The 19,740-nt window shown below is 43.6% G+C and overlaps 2 protein-coding genes across 4 annotated transcripts in view; one reads left to right on the forward strand and one right to left on the reverse strand.

Moving 5' to 3' along the window:
- Positions 1-4,069: 4,069 nt before the first annotated feature.
- LOC115110288 (complement C1q-like protein 2) lies at positions 4,070-7,366 on the forward strand. The gene is made up of 3 exons (XM_029635807.2): positions 4,070-6,238; positions 6,409-6,549; positions 6,629-7,366. Exons 1-3 carry the CDS (start codon positions 5,953-5,955, stop codon positions 6,913-6,915), a joined length of 714 nt encoding a protein of 237 aa, XP_029491667.2. The 5' UTR covers positions 4,070-5,952; the 3' UTR covers positions 6,916-7,366.
- The window catches only part of LOC115103496 (myosin light chain kinase, smooth muscle-like), a 31,581-nt gene continuing 19,009 nt past the window's right edge, over positions 7,169-19,740 (reverse strand). For all 3 annotated transcript variants that reach the window (XM_065010087.1, XM_065010088.1, XM_065010089.1), the window contains 12 exons: positions 19,379-19,503; positions 19,093-19,246; positions 18,687-19,004; positions 18,184-18,283; positions 10,295-10,498; positions 9,908-10,125; positions 9,498-9,621; positions 9,183-9,335; positions 8,949-9,078; positions 8,739-8,826; positions 8,230-8,370; positions 7,169-7,911 (listed from right to left, as the gene is read on the reverse strand). In XM_065010087.1, coding sequence (XP_064866159.1) covers positions 7,706-7,911; positions 8,230-8,370; positions 8,739-8,826; positions 8,949-9,078; positions 9,183-9,335; positions 9,498-9,621; positions 9,908-10,125; positions 10,295-10,498; positions 18,184-18,283; positions 18,687-19,004; positions 19,093-19,246; positions 19,379-19,503 — 1,961 coding nt within the window. In that variant the 3' untranslated portion in view covers positions 7,169-7,705. The remainder of the gene's footprint in view (positions 7,912-8,229; positions 8,371-8,738; positions 8,827-8,948; positions 9,079-9,182; positions 9,336-9,497; positions 9,622-9,907; positions 10,126-10,294; positions 10,499-18,183; positions 18,284-18,686; positions 19,005-19,092; positions 19,247-19,378; positions 19,504-19,740) is intronic.

Here is a 19,740-nt window from a genome sequence, read left to right on the forward strand (position 1 = left end):
GAAAAACTCCGTCTGTTTGAAAGGCCAAAATCAGGAAGAAACCTCGAGGAACCAGGACTGTCCTCGAGGGAAGCAATATTCCTCAGATGGATATGTACACTTGTGTCAGCCGCATGGTTATGGAACAGAATTTTCTCCCCTTGACCAAGATGTTCAAATGTTCAGGTCTTTGCTGACTCCCAGCTGGCCTCCCTGTTCTTTAGTAGGTGCAGAACAGATGGTGAAACTTGAGCAGCAGCCAGTCAGGTGGACAGGGGCCACCACGCCCCCTTCCAGGAGGCGCCAGCGAGGAGGCGAGCCGCATGAGAAGACTCACTCACCCCACTCACTGACACGGACTGAAATAAGACCCAATCCCGACCACCATCCCCACCTGAAACCCCTCACCACTCCATTTCACCATGTCTTATGCAGGAGACTGGGTCTTCTATTTTAGATTTTGTTCTTATGTACACAAAAGCACCTATTTATTTGTATTACAGAAACTTTAATTTATTTACTTGAATGTACATTACTATTTTTATTTGGGATGGATGTTTGTTGTCAAATGTTCATGTTTGAAAGGGACCTTTTTAAATTACAGAAGATCAAGTGACTCCTTTGTGGTGTTCAAAAACATCTGAGAGGTCAGCTTTTTCTTCCTGGCACTAATACAATAAAAATGTTTTGTCTGAATGGAAAATTAAAAAGCTCATTTTGATACCCTTTGTACCTCGTGAATTTATTTTTGTATGTGTTGTCAACTGTGTCTTCTGTTCATTGTTGATTACTGTCACACATAGATAATGCAGCATAAATACTGGAGGCTCACAGATGGGTCAGAAAGCATTGTGGCCCCAGCCGAGGACAACCCGGCTCCAGTAACAGAAAGTTGGATATAACCCCACCCACTTTGCCAATGTTCTGTTCCATCAGGACAGTTCTAGGAAGGCACATGACTTGAGGATTAGTTGTGTAAGAGCCAGGAAGGAACACAACACAAAAGACCTGAAGGCAGGGTCAACTCCTCCCTCCTGCTTCCTCACTGTTAAACCATAGCCAATCAAGATTTAGGAAGATTTTCAGAAAAGGCTTTCTGCTGTTGTGAATGTGGATACTGGCTTGCCTTGGCAGTTGGGTTATTTTTCAGTTGAGAAAGTGCTCCGGGGGTAACTGAAGGTTATACTCTAAGTTGTGTTTTTTTGTCCAGGGACTTGTGATTTGAATGACCCAATAGTTGGGACCTTCCATGTCAGCTTGCCTGTGAGCCAGTGGAAATGGGATGACCCTCCCTACCCCAGTGTCTTTATATAATTATCAAGGTATTTTGGAGATGGAGGATAGGCTCATTAAGGCCTTAGGATGACTTGGCAGGAATATTTGAATAGTGTGGAATGGAATGAGGCAAGGAAGGTCATAGTGTCTGTTTGTCTCCATTAAATCTGGAATAAGATGACTGGACACTTTTTTTTTGACATCCTGTATTAATATGAGGACTATGCCCTATTTAGAGTGCCTTCATTCCTCAGATGGACTTATTCCACATTTTGTTGTTACCCCTGTTAAAATGGATAAAAATACTTCATTTTACCCCCTCCCAACCTAGATGCCTTGTCTCCTCGAGTTCATGTCTTTGCTGCACTCCCAGCCCTCCCTGTCAAGAACTTTATGTAGTGGTGAAGCAGATGGTACAGTAATGTACTGTTAGTCCACAACCAATATGTCATATCAAGCCAATTAAAAAGCCCCACATTGACCCCTTCCAATGGAGGCGTTCTCTAGTGGACATAATGATCATGGTGCATTAAATGCATTAAGAATCAAAACATTAAATACCCAAAATCAACTACACTCAAAACACAACTTATCTAATGAAAGTTGACACGGACTGAAATAAGACCCAATAAATACTAACTCCCAACCTGAAACCCCAACCACTCCATTTGTATTTGCATGTCTTGATGCAGGAGACTGGGTCACCTAAAAGGCAAGATTTTGTTTATCACAGCAAAAGCACCTATTTATTTTGTCCTAAAAGAAACTTTAAGAATGACATAAATACAGGAAAAAAATGTACATTACTATTTTTATTTGGGATGGATCTTTTGTTGTCAAATGTTCATGTTTGAAAGGCAAAGGAAAGTTTTAAACTTACAGAAAATCAAGTGACTCCTTTGATGGCATATTTATAAAAACATCTGAGAGGAAAACATCAGAACCTTTTTCTCCAGGAAAAGTTTAAGAACATGAGTTTGAGAAAAGGGTTTTGTTTTGCTCTGAATGGAAAATTAAACAAAGCTCATTTTGGTTCTCTGATACTGATCCTTTGTACCCATGGGGGAGAAATTTATTTTTGTATGTGTTGTCAACTGTGTCTTCTGTTCATTGTTGATTACTGTCATCGTCAAGATGGAGCTAGGTGAAAGTTGGTAGGATCACAGATGTGCTGAAAGCATTGTTCGAACAGCCAAGAGAACATATCGGCTCCAGTAACAGAAAGTTGTCCTGTAGTAGACCTGTTCTAGGGATTATCCTATATTCAACTGTGATCTTTTACAATCCAATGTTCTGTTCCATCAGGACAGTTCTAGGAAGGATTTTAACATGACAATTGAGAGATGGTTTTGTGTAAGTGCATTCAGAGGAAGGAACACAAAACACAAAAGACCTGAAGGCAGGGTCAACTCCTCCCTCCTGCTTCCTCACTGTTAAACTGCCAATCAAGATTTAGGAAGATTTCCACCAAAAGGCTTTCGAGCCAACTTGACACAACTGTGGGAAGCATTGGAGTCAACATGGGCCAGCATTCCTTGGCAGTTGGGTTATTTTTCAAGTTGAGAAAGTTGTGAGGGGTAACTGAAGGTTATACTCTAAGTTGTGTTTTTTTTTGTCCTTGGAAAAGGTAATCTTGATCCATCCTGTATCTCTCTCAGGTCGGCTTGTGATTTAAGAACTCTCTGGCAGACCGATGCCCCTGGGCTACTGGGTCTACCTTCCATGTCAGCTGGCAGAGACATGGACACCCAGGCTGGTAGTGAGCCAGACCAGTGCCTCAGTCACCATCAGCTGCTCCTAGATCAGATTTATCACAAGCATCACACCCTCCCTACCCCAGTGTCTTTATATAATTATCAAGGTATTCATTTAACACACCCGACTGGCAGGATACTCCACGTAAAAGAACATAGACAAAAGATGAGACATGGCCCAGCCACACATTTTAAAAGCTGTGAAGTTGCCAATGAGGCAAGGTGTGGTCATGTGTGTGTGTTGTGTGTGTGTGTGTGTGTGTGTGTGTTAAACCGACTGGTGTGTGTGTGTGTTTTTTGACATCCTGTATTGTGTGTGTGAAAATTATGCCCTATTTAGAGTGCCTTCATACCCCTTGACTTATTCCACATTTTGTTGTTACACCCTGAATTCAAAATGGATAAAAATAATCATTCTTACCCCCCCCCCCCCTCCCAACCTAGATGCCTTGTCTCCTCCCAACAGGTGTGCATGACCAAAATAAATGTAGTGATAGCCTTACCCAGTCAAGAACTTTATGTAGTTCTACAGCATCAAGTACAGTAATGTACTGTTGTGTGTGTGTGTTAACCAATATGTCATATCAAGTGTGTGTAAAAGCCCACATTGTGTGTCTTCCTCCAATGTGTGTGGGGTGTAACTCATTGTGTGTGTGTGTGTGTTGTTGTGTGTGTTTGTGTGTGTCAGTGTGTGTGTTTTAATATAGGTGTGTGTCATCCATCCTGTGTGTGTGTGTGTGTGTGTGTGTCAGGTGGTGTGTCTGTGTGTGTGTGTCTGGCAGACAGGCGATGCCCCTGTGTGTGTGTGTGGTGTGTGTGTGTGTGTGTGTGTGTGTCCCTGTGTGTGTGTGTGTGTGTGTGTGTGTGTGTGTGTGTGTGTGTGTGTGTGTGTGTGTGTGTGTACTAGATGTGTGTGTGTGTGTGTGTGTGTGTGTGTGTGTGTGTGTGTGTGTGTGTGTGTGTGTGTGTGTGTGTGTGTGTGTGTGTGTGTGTGTGTGTGTGTGTGTGTGTAAAAGCTGTGTGTGTGTGTGTGTGTTGTGTGTGTGCATGTGTGTGTGTGTGTGTGTGTGTGTTTAGAAACTAAAAGCTATGTCCCTACAGGTATCTTCACTGCCACGGTCAAAGGAATGTACTACTTCCGTTTCTCAATGATGAACAACCTGAACACCCCTCCTAATTCTGTGGTGTGTTTGACCAAGAATGGCCAGAGGCTGGTGTCTGTCTGGGACACTACAGGATCTGATGCCAACGACAGTGGCAGCAATGCAGTGGTCATTCCTCTGGAGGTGGGAGATAACGTCTATGTTGAGTTACAGGCTAACAGGCTGGTTTATGATGACAGCATGAACTACAACACCTTCAGCGGCTTCCTGCTCTTCACCATGTAAACATGGAACACATTTCAACAGCTAAATGGTTGAAATTACATTATTTTCTTTAGTAGACATAAAATAGTAATCTGTGCTTCATAGCACACTGTGGGGTTATAATGCAGTGCAATAATGTATAAGAGTAGGTTGTCATCAGCTGGACATGTAACTGTATAAATAAATACAAAATACATCCTAGATGTAACTGAACAGTTTTGTATGGTAATGCTTCACTGAAGTGAAAAAATGTAATAACTTTTACTATATGTACATGAACTTACATCTGTCAATAAACTTTTAACCATTCTTGAAAAAAACATTCCTTTACTACTCAGATATATGCAGAGTAGTCCTACTCCTAAGTGCCATAACTCAAGTCTGAATTCCCCGTAAGTGAACTAGCTATTATATTGATCATGGTGAGGTACATTTGAAAGGAAGATGCATGCATTTCAAAATGTATTTTCCAAGATACTGACAAAGTAAACTCCATTTAGAAAGACCCCGTCAGACACATTTAATGTGTATGTAAATAAGTGACACATATAAATCAAATAATGTCCTGTAATCATATGAGTTTCAATTGACCAGTGGTGGAAAAAGTACTCGATTGTCATACTTGAGTAAAAGTAAAGATACCTTAATAGAAAATGACTCAAGTAAAAGAGAAAGTAACCCAGTAAAATACCACTTGAGTAAAAGTCTAAAGTATTTGGTTAGAAATATACTTAAGTATCAAAAGTAAAAGTCATAAATAATTTCAAATTCCTTATATTAAGCAAACCAGACGGCACTATTTAAAAAATATATATTTAATTTACGGATAGCCAGGGTCACACTCCAACACTCAGACATAATTTACAAAACAAACATTTGTGTTTAGTGAGTCTGCCAGATCAGAGGCCATAGGGATGACTAGGGATTTTCTCTTGATAAGTCAACGAATTCGACCATCTTCCTGTCAAAATGTAACAAGTACTTTTGAGTGTCAGGGAAAATGTATGGAGTAAAAAGTACATTATTTTCTTTAGGAATGTAGTGAAGTAAAAGTAAAAGTAGTAAAAAATTGAAATAGTTAAGTACAGATACCCCCAAAAAAACTACTTTAGTACATTCAAGGATTTTTACTTAAGTACTTTACACCACTGCAATTGACAGGGTCTTCATTTAATTCACACATTCAACATAAAAGTTAGTTGTGGACAGGGGTTTTAGATCTGAATTAAGTGTTTCCCATGCATCATTATGGAAGAACAGTAATTCAGGGAAGGGCAGAGGTCATGGGGGAACATAAAGCATAGAGGTCTGCATGGTTTATGATTGTTATAAGCTAAACACATTTACATTTTGTAAGTGACCTTTAATAAATGCCCTGCTGTCTTTAAGCTTCTGTTTTTAACTTCATTGCCTCTCTTTACTCTATTTCTTTTTTCAAAGCAGGTCCATGAATTTGTTGTTTTGCGCAAGTCTGTATTTTCCCTCTCTGTTAACCACCCAAAACTTTCCAGCATCTTGTGCAATATTTGACAAGTGCACAATATAAAGAGGAAGACTGGGCTGAGAATCAATACAGAATGATGCTGCAGGAAAGGTTTCAGAAGGCTTTGAGAATGAAGGGTTTTGCAGTCTTTTTGATGGCACTATGCTGCTGTCTGTCTGGGACACAAGGAGACCATGAGGACCAGAAAGCATGCTGCTCATCTGACACTGGTTCTCTGATGAAAGAACCGATCTCTATAGGAGAGAAACTAGGAGCCATTGGGGAGAAACTGGGAACTATGGGGGATAACCTGAGACTCATGGAGACCCGGTTACAAACCAGTGAGAATGAAGTGGAGGAGCTGAAGAGACTAACTGGAGGTAATATAGCGCTTTTCACGTGTCACCAACCTCCTATCCACCCATTGCTTCTCTGTCTATTATAGGGATTATCCTATATTCAACTTTCTAACAGACTCTGATCTTTGAATACATTATGACAACTGACAGTTCAATATAATCTCATCTCATCCATCTTGTATCTCTCTCAGGTCGGCCTCAGGTGGCCTTCTCCGCAACTCTCAGGCAGACAGGCGATGTCCCTGGGAACACAGGACCTTTCACCACTCCCATTCCCCTGCAGTACAAGAAGGTCTTCTCAAACACCGGCAGCTCCTACAACCCTGCCACAGGTACTAGATATTGTCTGTTTGTGTGTTGCATCATGTTGTGTGGTGCTGTGTTTAGAAACTAAAAGCTATGTCCCTACAGGTATCTTCACTGCCACGGTCAAAGGAATGTACTACTTCCATTTCACGATGATGAACAACTTGAACATCCCTCCCAGTTCTGTGGTGTGTTTGACCAAGAATGGCCAGAGGCTGGTGTCTGTCTGGGACACTGTAGGAACCGATGCCAACGACAGTGGCAGCAACGCAGTGGTCATTTCTCTGGAGGTGGGAGATAATGTCTATGTGGAGTTACAGGCTAACAGGCTGGTCCATGATGACATCATGAACTACAACACCTTCAGTGGCTTCCTGCTCTTCCCCATGTAAACATTGAACACATTTCAACAGCTAAAATGGTTGAAATTACTTAATTTTTTTATACAAGGGTTGTATTCAATCGTATCGCAGAAGTTCCGCGTTGTCTTTAAATGTCAGTGGCAACTGCATTTACTGCAAACCAGCTCGATTGGAAATTACGTTTAAATTTCAAGCACGCGCAACGCAGATTTTCAGCGATATGGATTGAATCCTGCCCTTAAATTAGTAGACATAAAATAATAATCTGTAGCATGCTGTGAAATGAGATGCTTTCGGTCTTTTATTGTCACACTTTCCACAAGGCTGCTGTTCCACCACAAGACAAACTATTTTTCAAAAGAATGTGTGTCATCTGGTGGACATAACTGTAAAAATTAAAAGCCATTGGTCTTAGAGGCAACTATAAAATGTTTGTACAGTAACGGTTCACTGAGAAAAATTAAAAATCATTCCAAATTCATAGCAGTTACAATACATGCACATTAAACTTACATCTGGCAAATGTTTAACAACCATACAAAAGACTCCTTTATTATTAAGACACTATTCACAGTAGTCTTAATTCACAGGATTATTCTTTTCAAACCCGCATGTCCAAAATAACCAGTAGGACTTTGGAGGTTTTCCATTGGAAATCAAAGAGTTGTTTCACAAGCGCAGTAATGTACAGAGTTTAGTGGTTTAAGCGGTATGCAACATTTTCTGGAACGTTTGAAAGACATTTCACAAACATGGGCGTCTGAATATCTGCACATCTGCTTGTTTGTGTTTCAATACGTATTCACAGTTCTGAACAAACCTATTCCTTTACTATGAGTTTGGCTGAACACAATGCCTTCCCCTGGTCGTTGGTGGCCCTACAGGTGTAAACATCCGAGTCCTCTGGCCCAACTTGGGCCAGGACCAGGGTGCAGAGCCCATCCTCTTCATACTCTATCTGCACCCGGGATGACTCCTCCAGAGGCTCCTCCCCCCTCAACCACACCACCTCCGGGTCAGGATACCCTGAAAGGAAAGGTCAGAGGGGTGAGAGGGAGGAAACATCCAATGACAAGAGCTCAGGAAAATAGAATGTAACAGTTACACACTTGAAAAGCTTAACATGTATCACACAGCAGGATGCAGCTGTGTGGCCTTGAGCAAGGGACTTCGTTAGGCACGATAGCTCTTAATCAATGCCCAACTTTAAAACAAAGCATTTCAAATCTTTTCAAGCACCAGCTGAAACTCAGTGAAAAGGTGTAATTCGGTCAACCAAACATGTCTAATAAAGCGATTGAGATGGAAGCTGTTTGTAGTGTAATGCAGTGTATAGGTAGGTACCTGTGAGGTGACAGGAGAGGCGGGCGGTGGAGCCCTGGGAGGCAGTCTGGTCCGTTAGGGTCAGGGAGAACTGGGGCCCCCCCTGGAGTTTGACCTCTAGAGACTGCAGGGCCTGCTCTGCCTCAGGACTCAGGGGGCTGTCTGTCAGGGGTCAGACACAGGGTCAAGGATCACATCAGAGTCATAGCCTGGTCAGCCAGACTGAGGACAAGTCAACCAATGGTATGCGTAGCGCTCATCTGGTTGACAGGTCGAACAGGGTCATATCACTAGGGGCGCAACTTTGGTTTTAGAAGTGGGTCCGCGTGGTCCTAAAGCACACCGCTGCCTGATTTTGTATCACATTCCAATTATAAAACTGTGGTGGGGGTGGGGGGGACGACAAAAATACAATTTCAGAATGAAAAGTTGCACCCCTGTGTATCACATGAGAAATGGTAGGGTTATGAGAAACTGATATGGTTTGTATTGAATATGGCAGGTTTTGGAAGTCTGGAGGGAGGTCTCACCTTCTGCAGGGGTGGTGGGAGAGCCAGGCCCATCGGCTTTAGACAGCAGAGCCATCCTTTTCAGCGCCAGCAGGGCTTTCCCTGTTTTCTACAGGAGATACATAGAGAGAATTCAGTCAGTTCACACCAACTGGGGGATGATGAAATAATTAAATAACTGCAATGTAGTAAAATACAACGTGTCACCTTGGTGGGGAACCCACTACCTACCTTCCACTTCTGCTTGGCGAGGTACCTCTTCATCTTCTCCTTGGAGAGACACTTGGTGGTGCTGGGGTCTGCTGAGATGGGCTCAGCTATCCAGGAGTGGACCAGAGCCTCCTCACAGGATATCCTGCACCTGGGTAGGGACAGACAGAGAGGGTTAGAGGATGGACAAGGCTCATCCATAGACAGTCACATATATACATGTACAGGTATATGGAATATGGTGTTGTCCCAGACCTTGGTTCCTTGTTGAGCAGGGAGCTGATGAAGTCTTTGGCCTGGTCAGTGATCTCTTCGAAGCTCTCCTCATCAAACTCCCACTTAGCACTAGTCACCAAGGCCAGGGTCTCTGCCTCACTGTTACCCTGGAAGGGAGACTCACCACTCAGTCTGAACACACACACACACACACACACAATATATATATATGAGCAATAGCAATGTATGGCCACTAGGTGGTAGAAAAGCTAAATTTTGTCAAGCCCTGTTGTAGGCAGAGAGGAATGTCTCTAATTGAGAATGAATGAAACAGAATAATGCATTAGTACTCACAATATGTAGCAGATGACTCCAATGCTCCACATGTCTGTGGCTAAGCTAACAGGCTCATAGCCAATCACCTCTGGAGCCACAAATTCTGGTGTCCCGTGCATCACCTTCAGGGGAGTGGAGGGGTCTGGAGGACAGACAACACCTCAGGGTAATGAACGACACCCTATTCCCAACATAGTGCACTAATTTGGACCAGGGCCTTTTTAAACACAGCCCTATGGGCCCTGATCAAAAGTTACTCCCCATATAGGTAATAGGGTACCATTTAAGGCACAACCATATATCACAGTGAACACAGAGGCAGACATCATTCATTTTCCAGGTGTCGCAATGCAAACCAACAATTCTTCCAAAACCTGCAGCACCATTCAACACCCTTGGCTCTGTCCCTCAGCCAGCCCCACACTCACCCAGCTTGCTGGCCAGGCCAAAGTCAATGATCTTAATGCGCGTGCCAGTGTGGTCAACACACACTATGTTTTCAGGCTTCAGGTCCAGGTGGATGATGTTCTGCTGGTGCATGTAGCCCATCCCCTCCACGATCTGCTGCATGTAGTGCACACTGGCCGGCTCTGTGTGCACAAAGCTGTCGTCCACTATACGCTCAAACAGCTCACCTCCGGCAATGCTGCACACAAACAATCACAGGGTCAATAATGGTTGTATTTTCAATTGGATTCAATTCAACTCAATTCACATTAGTGACAGCGGACCTCATGCATTTACTTCTACAGGGCTCCATGGCTTCCACTGCCATGTATTGTGGTCAATGATTGTTGTCTAGATTCTATACTTACAACTCCATGACCATGACCATCTCTGGCTTGAGATCATAGGCCCCCAGACACTGGACCAGTTTGGGGTGGTGCAGGAAGTTCATCAGCTCCATCTCTTTACGGGCCGCCTCCCTCTCCTTGACCCGCCGGCCCTTGTAGAACTTTCCGGCACACACACGGCCCGTCTGCTTGTGAGTGAGTTTGAACACCTGGCCAAACTTCCCCCTGTGGAGTGTCACAGGAGATAGATTATTAACTTTACTGACTCTATTGTCCCCGTGGGGGAATTTTGTTGCAGTGTCATGTACATGTTTAAAGTGGCGTTTAAATAACAAAACCAACTTTGATAACAGTTACATACCGTTAAAGTCAGAGGCTCACATAAACTTAGGCTGGAGTCATTAAATCTGATTTTTCAACCACTCCACAAATGTCTGGTTAATTAACAAACTATAGTCTTGGCAAGTCGGTTAGGACATCTACTTAGTGCATTTTTCCAACAATTGTTTACAGACAGATTATCTCACTGTATCACAATTCCAGTGGGTCAGAAGTTTACATACACTAAATTGACTGTGCCTTTAAACAGCTTGGAAAATTCCAGAAAATGATGTCATGGCTTTAGAAGCATCTGATTGGCTAATTGACATCATTTGAGTCAATTGGAGGTGTACCTGTGGATGTATTTCAAGGCCTACCTTCAAACTCTGTGCCTCTTTGCTTGACATCATGGGAAAATCTAAAGAAATCAGCCAAGACCTCAGAACAAAATTGTAGACCTTCACAAGTCTGGTTCAACCTTGGGAGCAATTTCCAAACGCCTGAAGGTACCACGTTCATCTTTGCAAACAATAGTACGCAAGTATAAACACCATGGGACCACGCAGCCATCATACCGCTCAGGAAGGAGATGCGTTCTGCCTCCTAGAGAGGAACGTACTTTGGTGCAAAAAGTGCAAATCAGTCCCAGAACAGCAGCAAAGGACCTTGTGAAGATGCTGGAGGAAACAGGTACAAAAGTATCTATATCCACAGTAAAACGAGTCCTATATCGACATAACCTGAAAGGCCACTCAGCAAGGAAGAAGCCACTGCTCCAAAACCGCCATAAAAAAGCCAGACTGCGGTTTGCAACTGCATATGGGGACAAAGATCGTACTTTTTGAAGAAATGTCCTCTGGTCTGATGAAACAAAAATAGAACCGTTTGGCCATAATGACCATAGTTATGTTTGGAGGAAAAAGGGGGACGCTTGCAAACCGAAGAACACCGTCCCTACCGTGAAGCACGAGGGTGGCAGCATCATGTTGTGGTGGTGCTTTGCTGCAGGAGGGACTGGTGCACTTCACAAAATAGATGGAATCATGAGGTAGGAAAATTATGTGGATATATTGAAAAAACAGCTCAAGACATCAGTCAGGAAGTTAAAAATTGGTCGCAAATAGGCCTTCCAAATGAACAATGACCCCAAGCATACTTCCAAAGTTGTGGCAAAATGGCTTCAGGACAACAAAGTCAATGTATTGGAGTGGCCATCACAAAGCCCTGACCTCAATCCTATAGACATTTTGTGGGCAGAACTGAAAAAGTGTGTGCGAGCAAGGAGGCCTACAAACCTAACTCAGTTACACCAGCTCTGTCAGGAGGAATGGACCAAAATTCACCCAACTTATTGTGGGAAGCTTGTGGAAGGCTACCTGAAACATTTGATCCAAGTTAAACAATTTAAAAGGCAATGCTACCAAATACTAATTGAGTGTATGCAAACTTCTGACCCACTGGGAATGTGATGAAAGAATTAAAAGCTGAAATAAATAATTCTCTCTACTATTATTCTGACATTTCACATTCTTAAAATAAAGTAGTGGTCCTAATCCTAACTGACCTAAAACAGGGAATTTTTACTAGGATTAAATGTCAGGAATTGTGAAAAACTGAGTTTAAATGTATTTGGCTAAGGTGTATGTAAACTTCCAACTTCAACTGTACCAATAAAAAGAGACAAGCCTGCTGGCCTTACTGGGATGATAGGAACATTAGCCCAAGCTATTTAAGAGGGATATCACACCTGTTACAAATGATTGTCTAGTTCTGTTTTTCCTGCCGAGGGGTGCCCTATACCTGCAATCAGAGGGGAGTAGTTCAAAGTCTGGGTACAGGGGGTGGCATGGGTCTAAAATTATTTTGTGAGCCTTGCGGAGGGCCCTGACCTTAAAGATCTCATCCAGGCCTGTCTGTGTGACTCCAAATCAAATCAAATTTATTTATATAGCCCTTCGTACATCAGCTGATATCTCAAAGTGCTGTACAGAAACCCAGCCTAAAACCCCAAACAGCAAGCAATGCAGGTGTAGAAGCACGGTGGCTAGGAAAAACTCCCTAGAAAGGCCAAAACCTAGGAAGAAACCTAGAGAGGAACCAGGCTTTGTGGGGTGGCCAGTCCTCTTCTGGCTGTGCCGGGTGGAGATTATAACAGAACATGGCCAAGATGTTCAAATGTTCATAAATGACCAGCATGGTCGAATAATAATAAGGCAGAACAGTTGAAACTGGAGCAGCAGCACAGTCAGGTGGACTGGGGACAGCAAGGAGTCATCATGTCAGATAGTCCTGGGGCACGGTGATAATCCTTCTCAGCATATTTCTCTGGCTGACCATGGCATTGCCAAACCAACAAACAATACAAATAGTTAAAATACTCTCAATGAAAGATTTGTTAAACAGAGTCAGTATAGTACAGTCTACATTAAACGATCCCAGGTCTTTGAGAAAGTACAGTCTCTGTTGGCTCTTTCTGTAGATCAGGTCTGTACATTTACTCCACTGAAGCTTATTGTCCAAGACGACACCCAGATATTAGTATTCCTCTACAATCTCTATATTCAGACCTCTGATAGATGTTGCAGAGGGAGGTGTTGTACACTTCCTGAAGTCTATGTACATCTCTTTGGTCTTACCAAGTGTGATTCCTCACACCACTCTACAAAGCCATCTAGGACCGGGCCATGGTGTTCCACGTCATCATGCAACAGGCTGATCAAGGCAGGGTCACCAGCGAACTTATCGAGGTGTCTGTCAGGATGGGAACTAGTACAACTATTAGTGTACAAGATGTACAGGAGAGCCTGTGTTGGTGTTGCGTATATCCTACACATGGGGGACCTATTTTGACCCGCTGTGAGCGTTGGCTCAGGAAGTCCAACAGCCACAAAACCAGGCCCCCATATAAGGAGACGTCCCGAATGAGTCTCTATGCCAGAATGTAGGGCTGGATTGTGTTGAAGGCAGAAGAAAAGTCAACAAACAAAACCCTTACATGGGATTTGGCTCTAGATGTCTATAGACCATGTTAAGGAGGGTAAGAACGGCATCATAAATTCCTCTGCTAGGCTGATAGGCAAACTGAAATGGATCAATGAACTTCTCGGTGACGCTGAGAATATGACTTTTCAAAAGTTTCTCAAGGCATTTCATTTCTAAAGATGTGAAGGCAACAGGGCGGTAGTCATTCAGCACAGGGTGACGCTGAGAATATGACTTTTCAAAAGTTTCTCAAGGCATTTCATTTCTAAAGATGTGAAGGCAACAGGGCGGTAGTCATTCAGCACAGAGGGATTAGATGCTTGAGGAATTGGTATAATTATTGAGTTTTTCCACAATACTGGTGTTGCTGGTCGAGTGAGGATTGGAAAATGTCTAAAAACACCAGCCAATTCTTCAGCACAGTACTTTACACATGTTCACTTATTTTGTCTGGGCCTGGGCTTTTGTGTGTGTTACATTCCCTGAACAACTTCAAAACATCAGCCTGATTAATCCCTTGCCAGGCCACCCTTGAGTTTCCTGAGGAGAGGCTCCTCTCCACCCTTTGCTTGTTTGCCTCCTTGTCCACCAGTATCTGTCTTTTGATCTCACGTTGTACATCTCTTGAAGCCTGTCTATCACCCTCATCATAAACTGCCTTCTTCCTATCAAGTAGTGATTTTAGATGTTTTGATACCCAAGGCTTGTTGTTAGGGAAGATTTTACAGGTCTTAGTAGGCCTGTTTACATAGTCTGAAATAACCTCTGAAATAACCTCTGAAATAACCTCTGTGAGTTCATCCAGATCAGAGCTGCTGTCCTCAAATACCTCCCACATAGTACAGTCAAAACACCCCTAGAGACCAAATACCTCCCACATAGTACAGTCCAAACACCCCTGGAGACCAAATACCTCCCACATAGTACAGTCAAAACACCCCTAGAGACCAAATACCTCCCACATAGTACAGTCAAAACACCCCTGGAGACCAAATTCCTCCCACATTGTACAGTCAAAACACCCCTGGAGACAAGTGATACTGTTGTCATTCCAGATCTGGACAGTTTTAACTGTGGGTTTCTCCCTCTCCAGGAGCCGGCAGTAGGCTGGCCTGAGGTAGACAACATTGTGGTCCGATGTCCCCAGGGGAGGTCTGGTGGTGGCAGAGAAGACATGTCGTATTGTCCCATAGCACAAATCAAGAGTGAGGTTTGCTTGCTCCTCTTCATGGCACAAATGAAGAAAATGTGGTTCTCTTGCTCCTCTTTAGGTGTTTTTCATGGTATTGAAAGAAGTGGTAGTGGCAGCTGCAGTAATAATGGTTGTAATAGGTTATTCCATAGGCTACAGGTTAGTGATAGTGACCCATTTTGGATTGACTGTAGGTGTGGAGTTACTATAATGGGTTATAGTGGGCTGGTATAGTAGGGTAGAGGGAGCATATAAAGTATTTTTTGTCTAAAAGTTGTGTCACTGATTTCAGTTTTTAATGTTGAAGCCTGCATTCCGCCATTGAAATGAACGGGGATACAACCAGCTTTATAGTGTATGACGTAGGAATGATAGCAAAATGTTGTGTTGAAGGGATCTAAATTGAGTCAGTCTGCACATGTCAACATCAGGGTGGCGTTTGTAGCGGTGGACAGTAGTTGCGTGGTTGTGGTCAGTATACAAGCAACCTATTCCAGACCGGTCTGCACATTTTAAACTTTGAATGGTGTTTCTATCTTAAACGGTGGAGGACTAGTAGTAATCGTTCCCATTCAAGTCTATTACCCTTGAAATCCATTGGGATTCATGCCAATATTATGGTAGTGTGAAACGTATAAGTAGTCAACTTGTTTTTTTACCAACAGTACCACTGCAAATGTTAGTTGTTTTGGTGTTGGAAGTTTTAATGGTTAAAAAAAAAAATTAGCTTTATTTAACTAGGCAAGTCAGTTAAGAACAAATTCTTATGTTCAATGACGGCCTAGGAACAGTGGGTTAACTGCCTGTTCAGTGGCAGAACGACAGATTTGTACCTTGTCAGCTCGGGGATTTGAACTTGCAACCTTTCGGTTACTAGTCCAACGCTCTAACCACGCAGTAGCGTAGCCAAATACTTCCAATTCAAGCCTATGGAGTTGAAAAGTAGAAGTGGTATCAAAAAGTTTACTAAGCACACTGCGGAGGGTCCGCCTGCACATTTGAAAGTCGTTTTGGTGTCGGTAGCTTTTACGGTTTTGTCCCTACAGGTGGCAGCGGAAGACTAAGTATGGCCAACAGAGTAGTTTAACTGCTTTACACATACACAGAGCAAGTCAAGTTTGCATTAATATTGCCATCCACGCAATGGATTGATGAGACACCTTTGTCCATACAAATCAGATTCAGTCTATGATCACATGATTGTGTATGTGGGGAAACATTGTCTCGAGGGCCACATCTGGATTTAAATATTCAACAGAGGGCCGCACAGATTTTGTGTGGAACCGATTTGTTTGTCAAAATACATTTGCAGGGCCAAAAAAAAGGACAGTTACTTCAAAATATATGGGTCCATTCTAATTTCTACAACTTGATCTAGTTTTAGACGTTCAACAGTAGCCTGAAGTGTTTTTATCTACAATAATAATTTCCCCCAAAAATGTATAAATACTCAAACCTCCCGCAGGCCAGATCTGTATTTTGCCCACCCCTGCTCTAGACATACATAGACACACAGACCTGTGAACCATAATGCAACGGTAATCGGTGCCAAACCGTCTGTATAATCATGGCTCCAGAACAGCTTTCTCCATCTGGAGAGCTGAGATAGAGATTTGACCTAGATCTGACCAGGAATGTAAAGGAAGGGTTGCTGTCTCTGTTATCCCTGACCATGTGACCTGACCAGGAAAAACTCTGGTGTTTTCACCAGAGATTTCCTGGTCAGGTCATGGTCAGGGAAATCTCAGTGTCCTAACTACAGTACTAGAATTTAGAGATTCTATTCTATGGTCCTAACCACTAAATCACTGAGACAACTCTCTGCCTTCATACTGTACAAGTTCAGAGGAGGGAGAGGTGTTAGTAGAGATACATACACATGTAAAAGATATGGTAGAGTGAGTGGGTCAGAAAATTAAAGCACGTCCCTTATTCTGACTAAATGGAGAGGATCAGGGTTGCTACATGCTCTGTCTGAACACTTCTCTCCTCTATGTCTGAACACTTCTCTCTTCTATGCGCTGTGTCTGAACACTTCTCTCTTCTATGCGCTGTGTCTGAACACTTCTCTCCCCCATGCGCTGTGTCTGAACACTTCTCTCCTCTGTCTGAACACTTCTCTTCTCTGTGTCTGAACACTTCTTCCTCTGTGTCTGAACACTTCTCTCCTCTGTGTCTGAACACTTCTCTCCTCTATGCGCTGTGTCTGAACACTTCTCTCCTCTATGCGCTGTGTCTGAACACTTCTCTCCTCTATGCGCTGTGTCTGAACACTTCTCTCCTCTATGCGCTGTGTCTGAACACTTCTCTCCTCTATGCTGTCTGTCTGAACACTTCTCTCCTCTATGCTGTCTGTCTGAACACTTCTCTCCTCTATGCTCTGTCTGTCTGAACACTTCTCTCCTCTATGCGCTGTCTGTCTGAAATCTTCTCTCCTCTATGCGCTGTGTCTGAACACTTCTCTCCTCTATGTCTGAACACTTCTCTCCTCTATGCTCGGTCTGAACACTTCTCTCTTCTATGCTCTGTCTGAACACTTCTCTCCTCCATGCGCTGTGTCTGAACACTTCTCTCCTCTATGTCTGAACACTTCTCTCCTCCATGCGCTGTGTCTGAACACTTCTCTCCTCCATGCGCTGTGTCTGAACACTTCTCTCCTCTATGTCTGAACACTTCTCTCTTCTATGCTCTGTCTGAACACTTCTCTCCTCTATGCTGTCTGTATGAACACTTCTCTCCTCTATGCGCTGTCTGTCTGAAATCTTCTCTGCGCTGTGTCTGAACACTTCTCTCCTCTATGCTGTCTGTCTGAACACTTCTCTCCTCTATGCTCTGTCTGTCTGAACACTTCTCTCCTCTATGCGCTGTCTGTCTGAAATCTTCTCTCCTCTATGCGCTGTGTCTGAACACTTCTCTCCTCCATGCTCTGTGTCTGAACACTTCTCTCCTCTATGCTGTCTGTATGAACACTTCTCTCCTCTATGCGCTGTCTGTCTGAAATCTTCTCTGCGCTGTGTCTGAACACTTCTCTCCTCTATGCTGTCTGTCTGAACACTTCTCTCCTCTATGCTCTGTCTGTCTGAACACTTCTCTCCTCTATGCGCTGTGTCTGAACACTTCTCTCCTCCATGCTCTGTGACTCAATATTCCCCTCTCTGTTGACTAAACACTGAATCTACAAGTGTTTTTGTCAAGGCTAGATCAGCCATGTCTTTGACATTTCAGAGGGGAGTGAACCATTTTTTTTGCTTGAAAAACAAGAGCTGGCATGAACCAAGAGCTGGCATGAACCAAGAGCTGGCATGAAACCAGTTAGTGAGTGTCCCTTACCTGTAGATGAACAGACATCTTTGTTCATGTCAATGAATCTACCCGTGTGTGTTTTTGTGTGTATTGTTTCATGGGAGATACTTACACTCCCAGTTTCTCCAGTATATTGTAGTGATCGGTGACCTTGTGGGTGGAGTCGATGGTGACGTCCTCATATGTCCGAGGAGACTCCTCTTTTGGCTCAGCTACAGATTACACACAGAGACGGACATGCGAGCTGTCAGTCATCAGATAGGCCGCATCAAACAATGCACGCTATTGATACAAATCTACTGGAAACAGATTGAGTTGAAAAATCTTGTTGAAATGTGTTCCTCTCTGCAGCTGATGGCATGAAGTCCATGTGATAAATAAGATAGATTAAGATTTTACATTTTAATTATTTAGCAAACGCTTTTAACCAGAGCGACTTACAGTAGTGAGTGGATACGTTTTCCTGTACTGGTCCCCAGTGGGAATCAAACCCACAACCCTGGCATTGCAAGCACCATGCTCTACCAACTGAGCCACACGGTATACAGCCACACATGAAGTTCACAGTATACGACTCCTGCTGGAACCAATCAACTAGACACCAACATGGCTCACCTATCTGCTCCATCTTGATAAGCTGAGACTCCTCACTGGGCTCGCTCACCCCCACCACGTTGTAGGCCCTCACCCGGAAGCAGTACTCTCCCTGAGGCTCAAGCCCGGAGCGCACCTTGTAAGAAGTACTCTTGCAATGGGCTGTGAGCGCACTCCAGTCCCCAGACTCAGCGGGGCCTTTTCTCCTCACCTCCACCACGTAGCCCAGGACAGCACTGCCTCCGTCATAGCAGGGCCCAGACCAGGACAGGACCAAACAGAGAGGAGAGACAGAGAGGAGAGACACCACAGGGCTGGAAGCTGGGGACTGGGGCCGCTCTAGGACCAGGAAGACACGGTACAGGTTACAAACAGGTTCTGCACAAAAACACACAAAGCACAGAAATGTTTTGCAAGGGTAATTTACCTATGACAGAAAGAGTGAGGGTGTGATGCGCCGAGCTCTTGCGGTCTCGTACTACAACGGTGTAGCGTCCTGAATGCTCAGGTCCTGGCTCTGCTATCACCAACGTACTGCTCTGATCACTGCTCTCTACCCACAACTCAGACCCATCTACAACCTACAGAGTGAGATAGACAAAGATAGACAAACTATACACTCACACGCTCAGAACGCTATGAAAAGAAGGCTGGTGATATTTGTTTACTCGTTAGAAAAGATTATTTAAAACAAAATACAATAATATTGGTACCGGTTCTTTATTTCGTATCCAGCAGGACACCACAGGGGGACTTCCACAGAACACACACGTCAGACGGGCTGTCTCTCCTAGCCGTGCCTCAATGTGGGATGGGGGATCCTTAAACTGCAACGAGACTGTGAAAGACAGGGTAAAACAAACTTCTGAGTTTTGACTAGTGTCCACTAGAGGCCTCAAGGGGCCACAATAATTATTTGTTTACAAAACATTATTAACTATGTGTGAGAACTGCGTTTGTTTTTGTACATGTAAGTGTCATTGTGTGTGTATGGTGGGTCTGTTTGCTTGTACGACTGTTGCGTTTGTGTGTATGTGCTTGTACGACTGTTGTGTTTGTGTGTGCGGGTCTGCAG

The sequence above is a fragment of the Oncorhynchus nerka genome, linkage group LG26, assembly GCF_034236695.1.
Source record: "Oncorhynchus nerka isolate Pitt River linkage group LG26, Oner_Uvic_2.0, whole genome shotgun sequence".
Lineage (NCBI taxonomy): Eukaryota > Metazoa > Chordata > Actinopteri > Salmoniformes > Salmonidae > Oncorhynchus > Oncorhynchus nerka.

What these genes read in the sequence shown, in the direction of transcription:
- LOC115110288 (XM_029635807.2), top strand. Translation starts at nt 5,953, where the DNA reads ATGATGCTGCAGGAAAGGTTTCAGAAGGCTTTGAGAATGAAGGGTTTT. An exon ending in GCTGAAGAGACTAACTGGAG is followed by an intron (nt 6,239 to 6,408) that starts GTAATATAGCGC and finishes TATCTCTCTCAG; the next exon opens with GTCGGCCTCAGGTGGCCTTC. An exon ending in CTCCTACAACCCTGCCACAG is followed by an intron (nt 6,550 to 6,628) that starts GTACTAGATATT and finishes ATGTCCCTACAG; the next exon opens with GTATCTTCACTGCCACGGTC.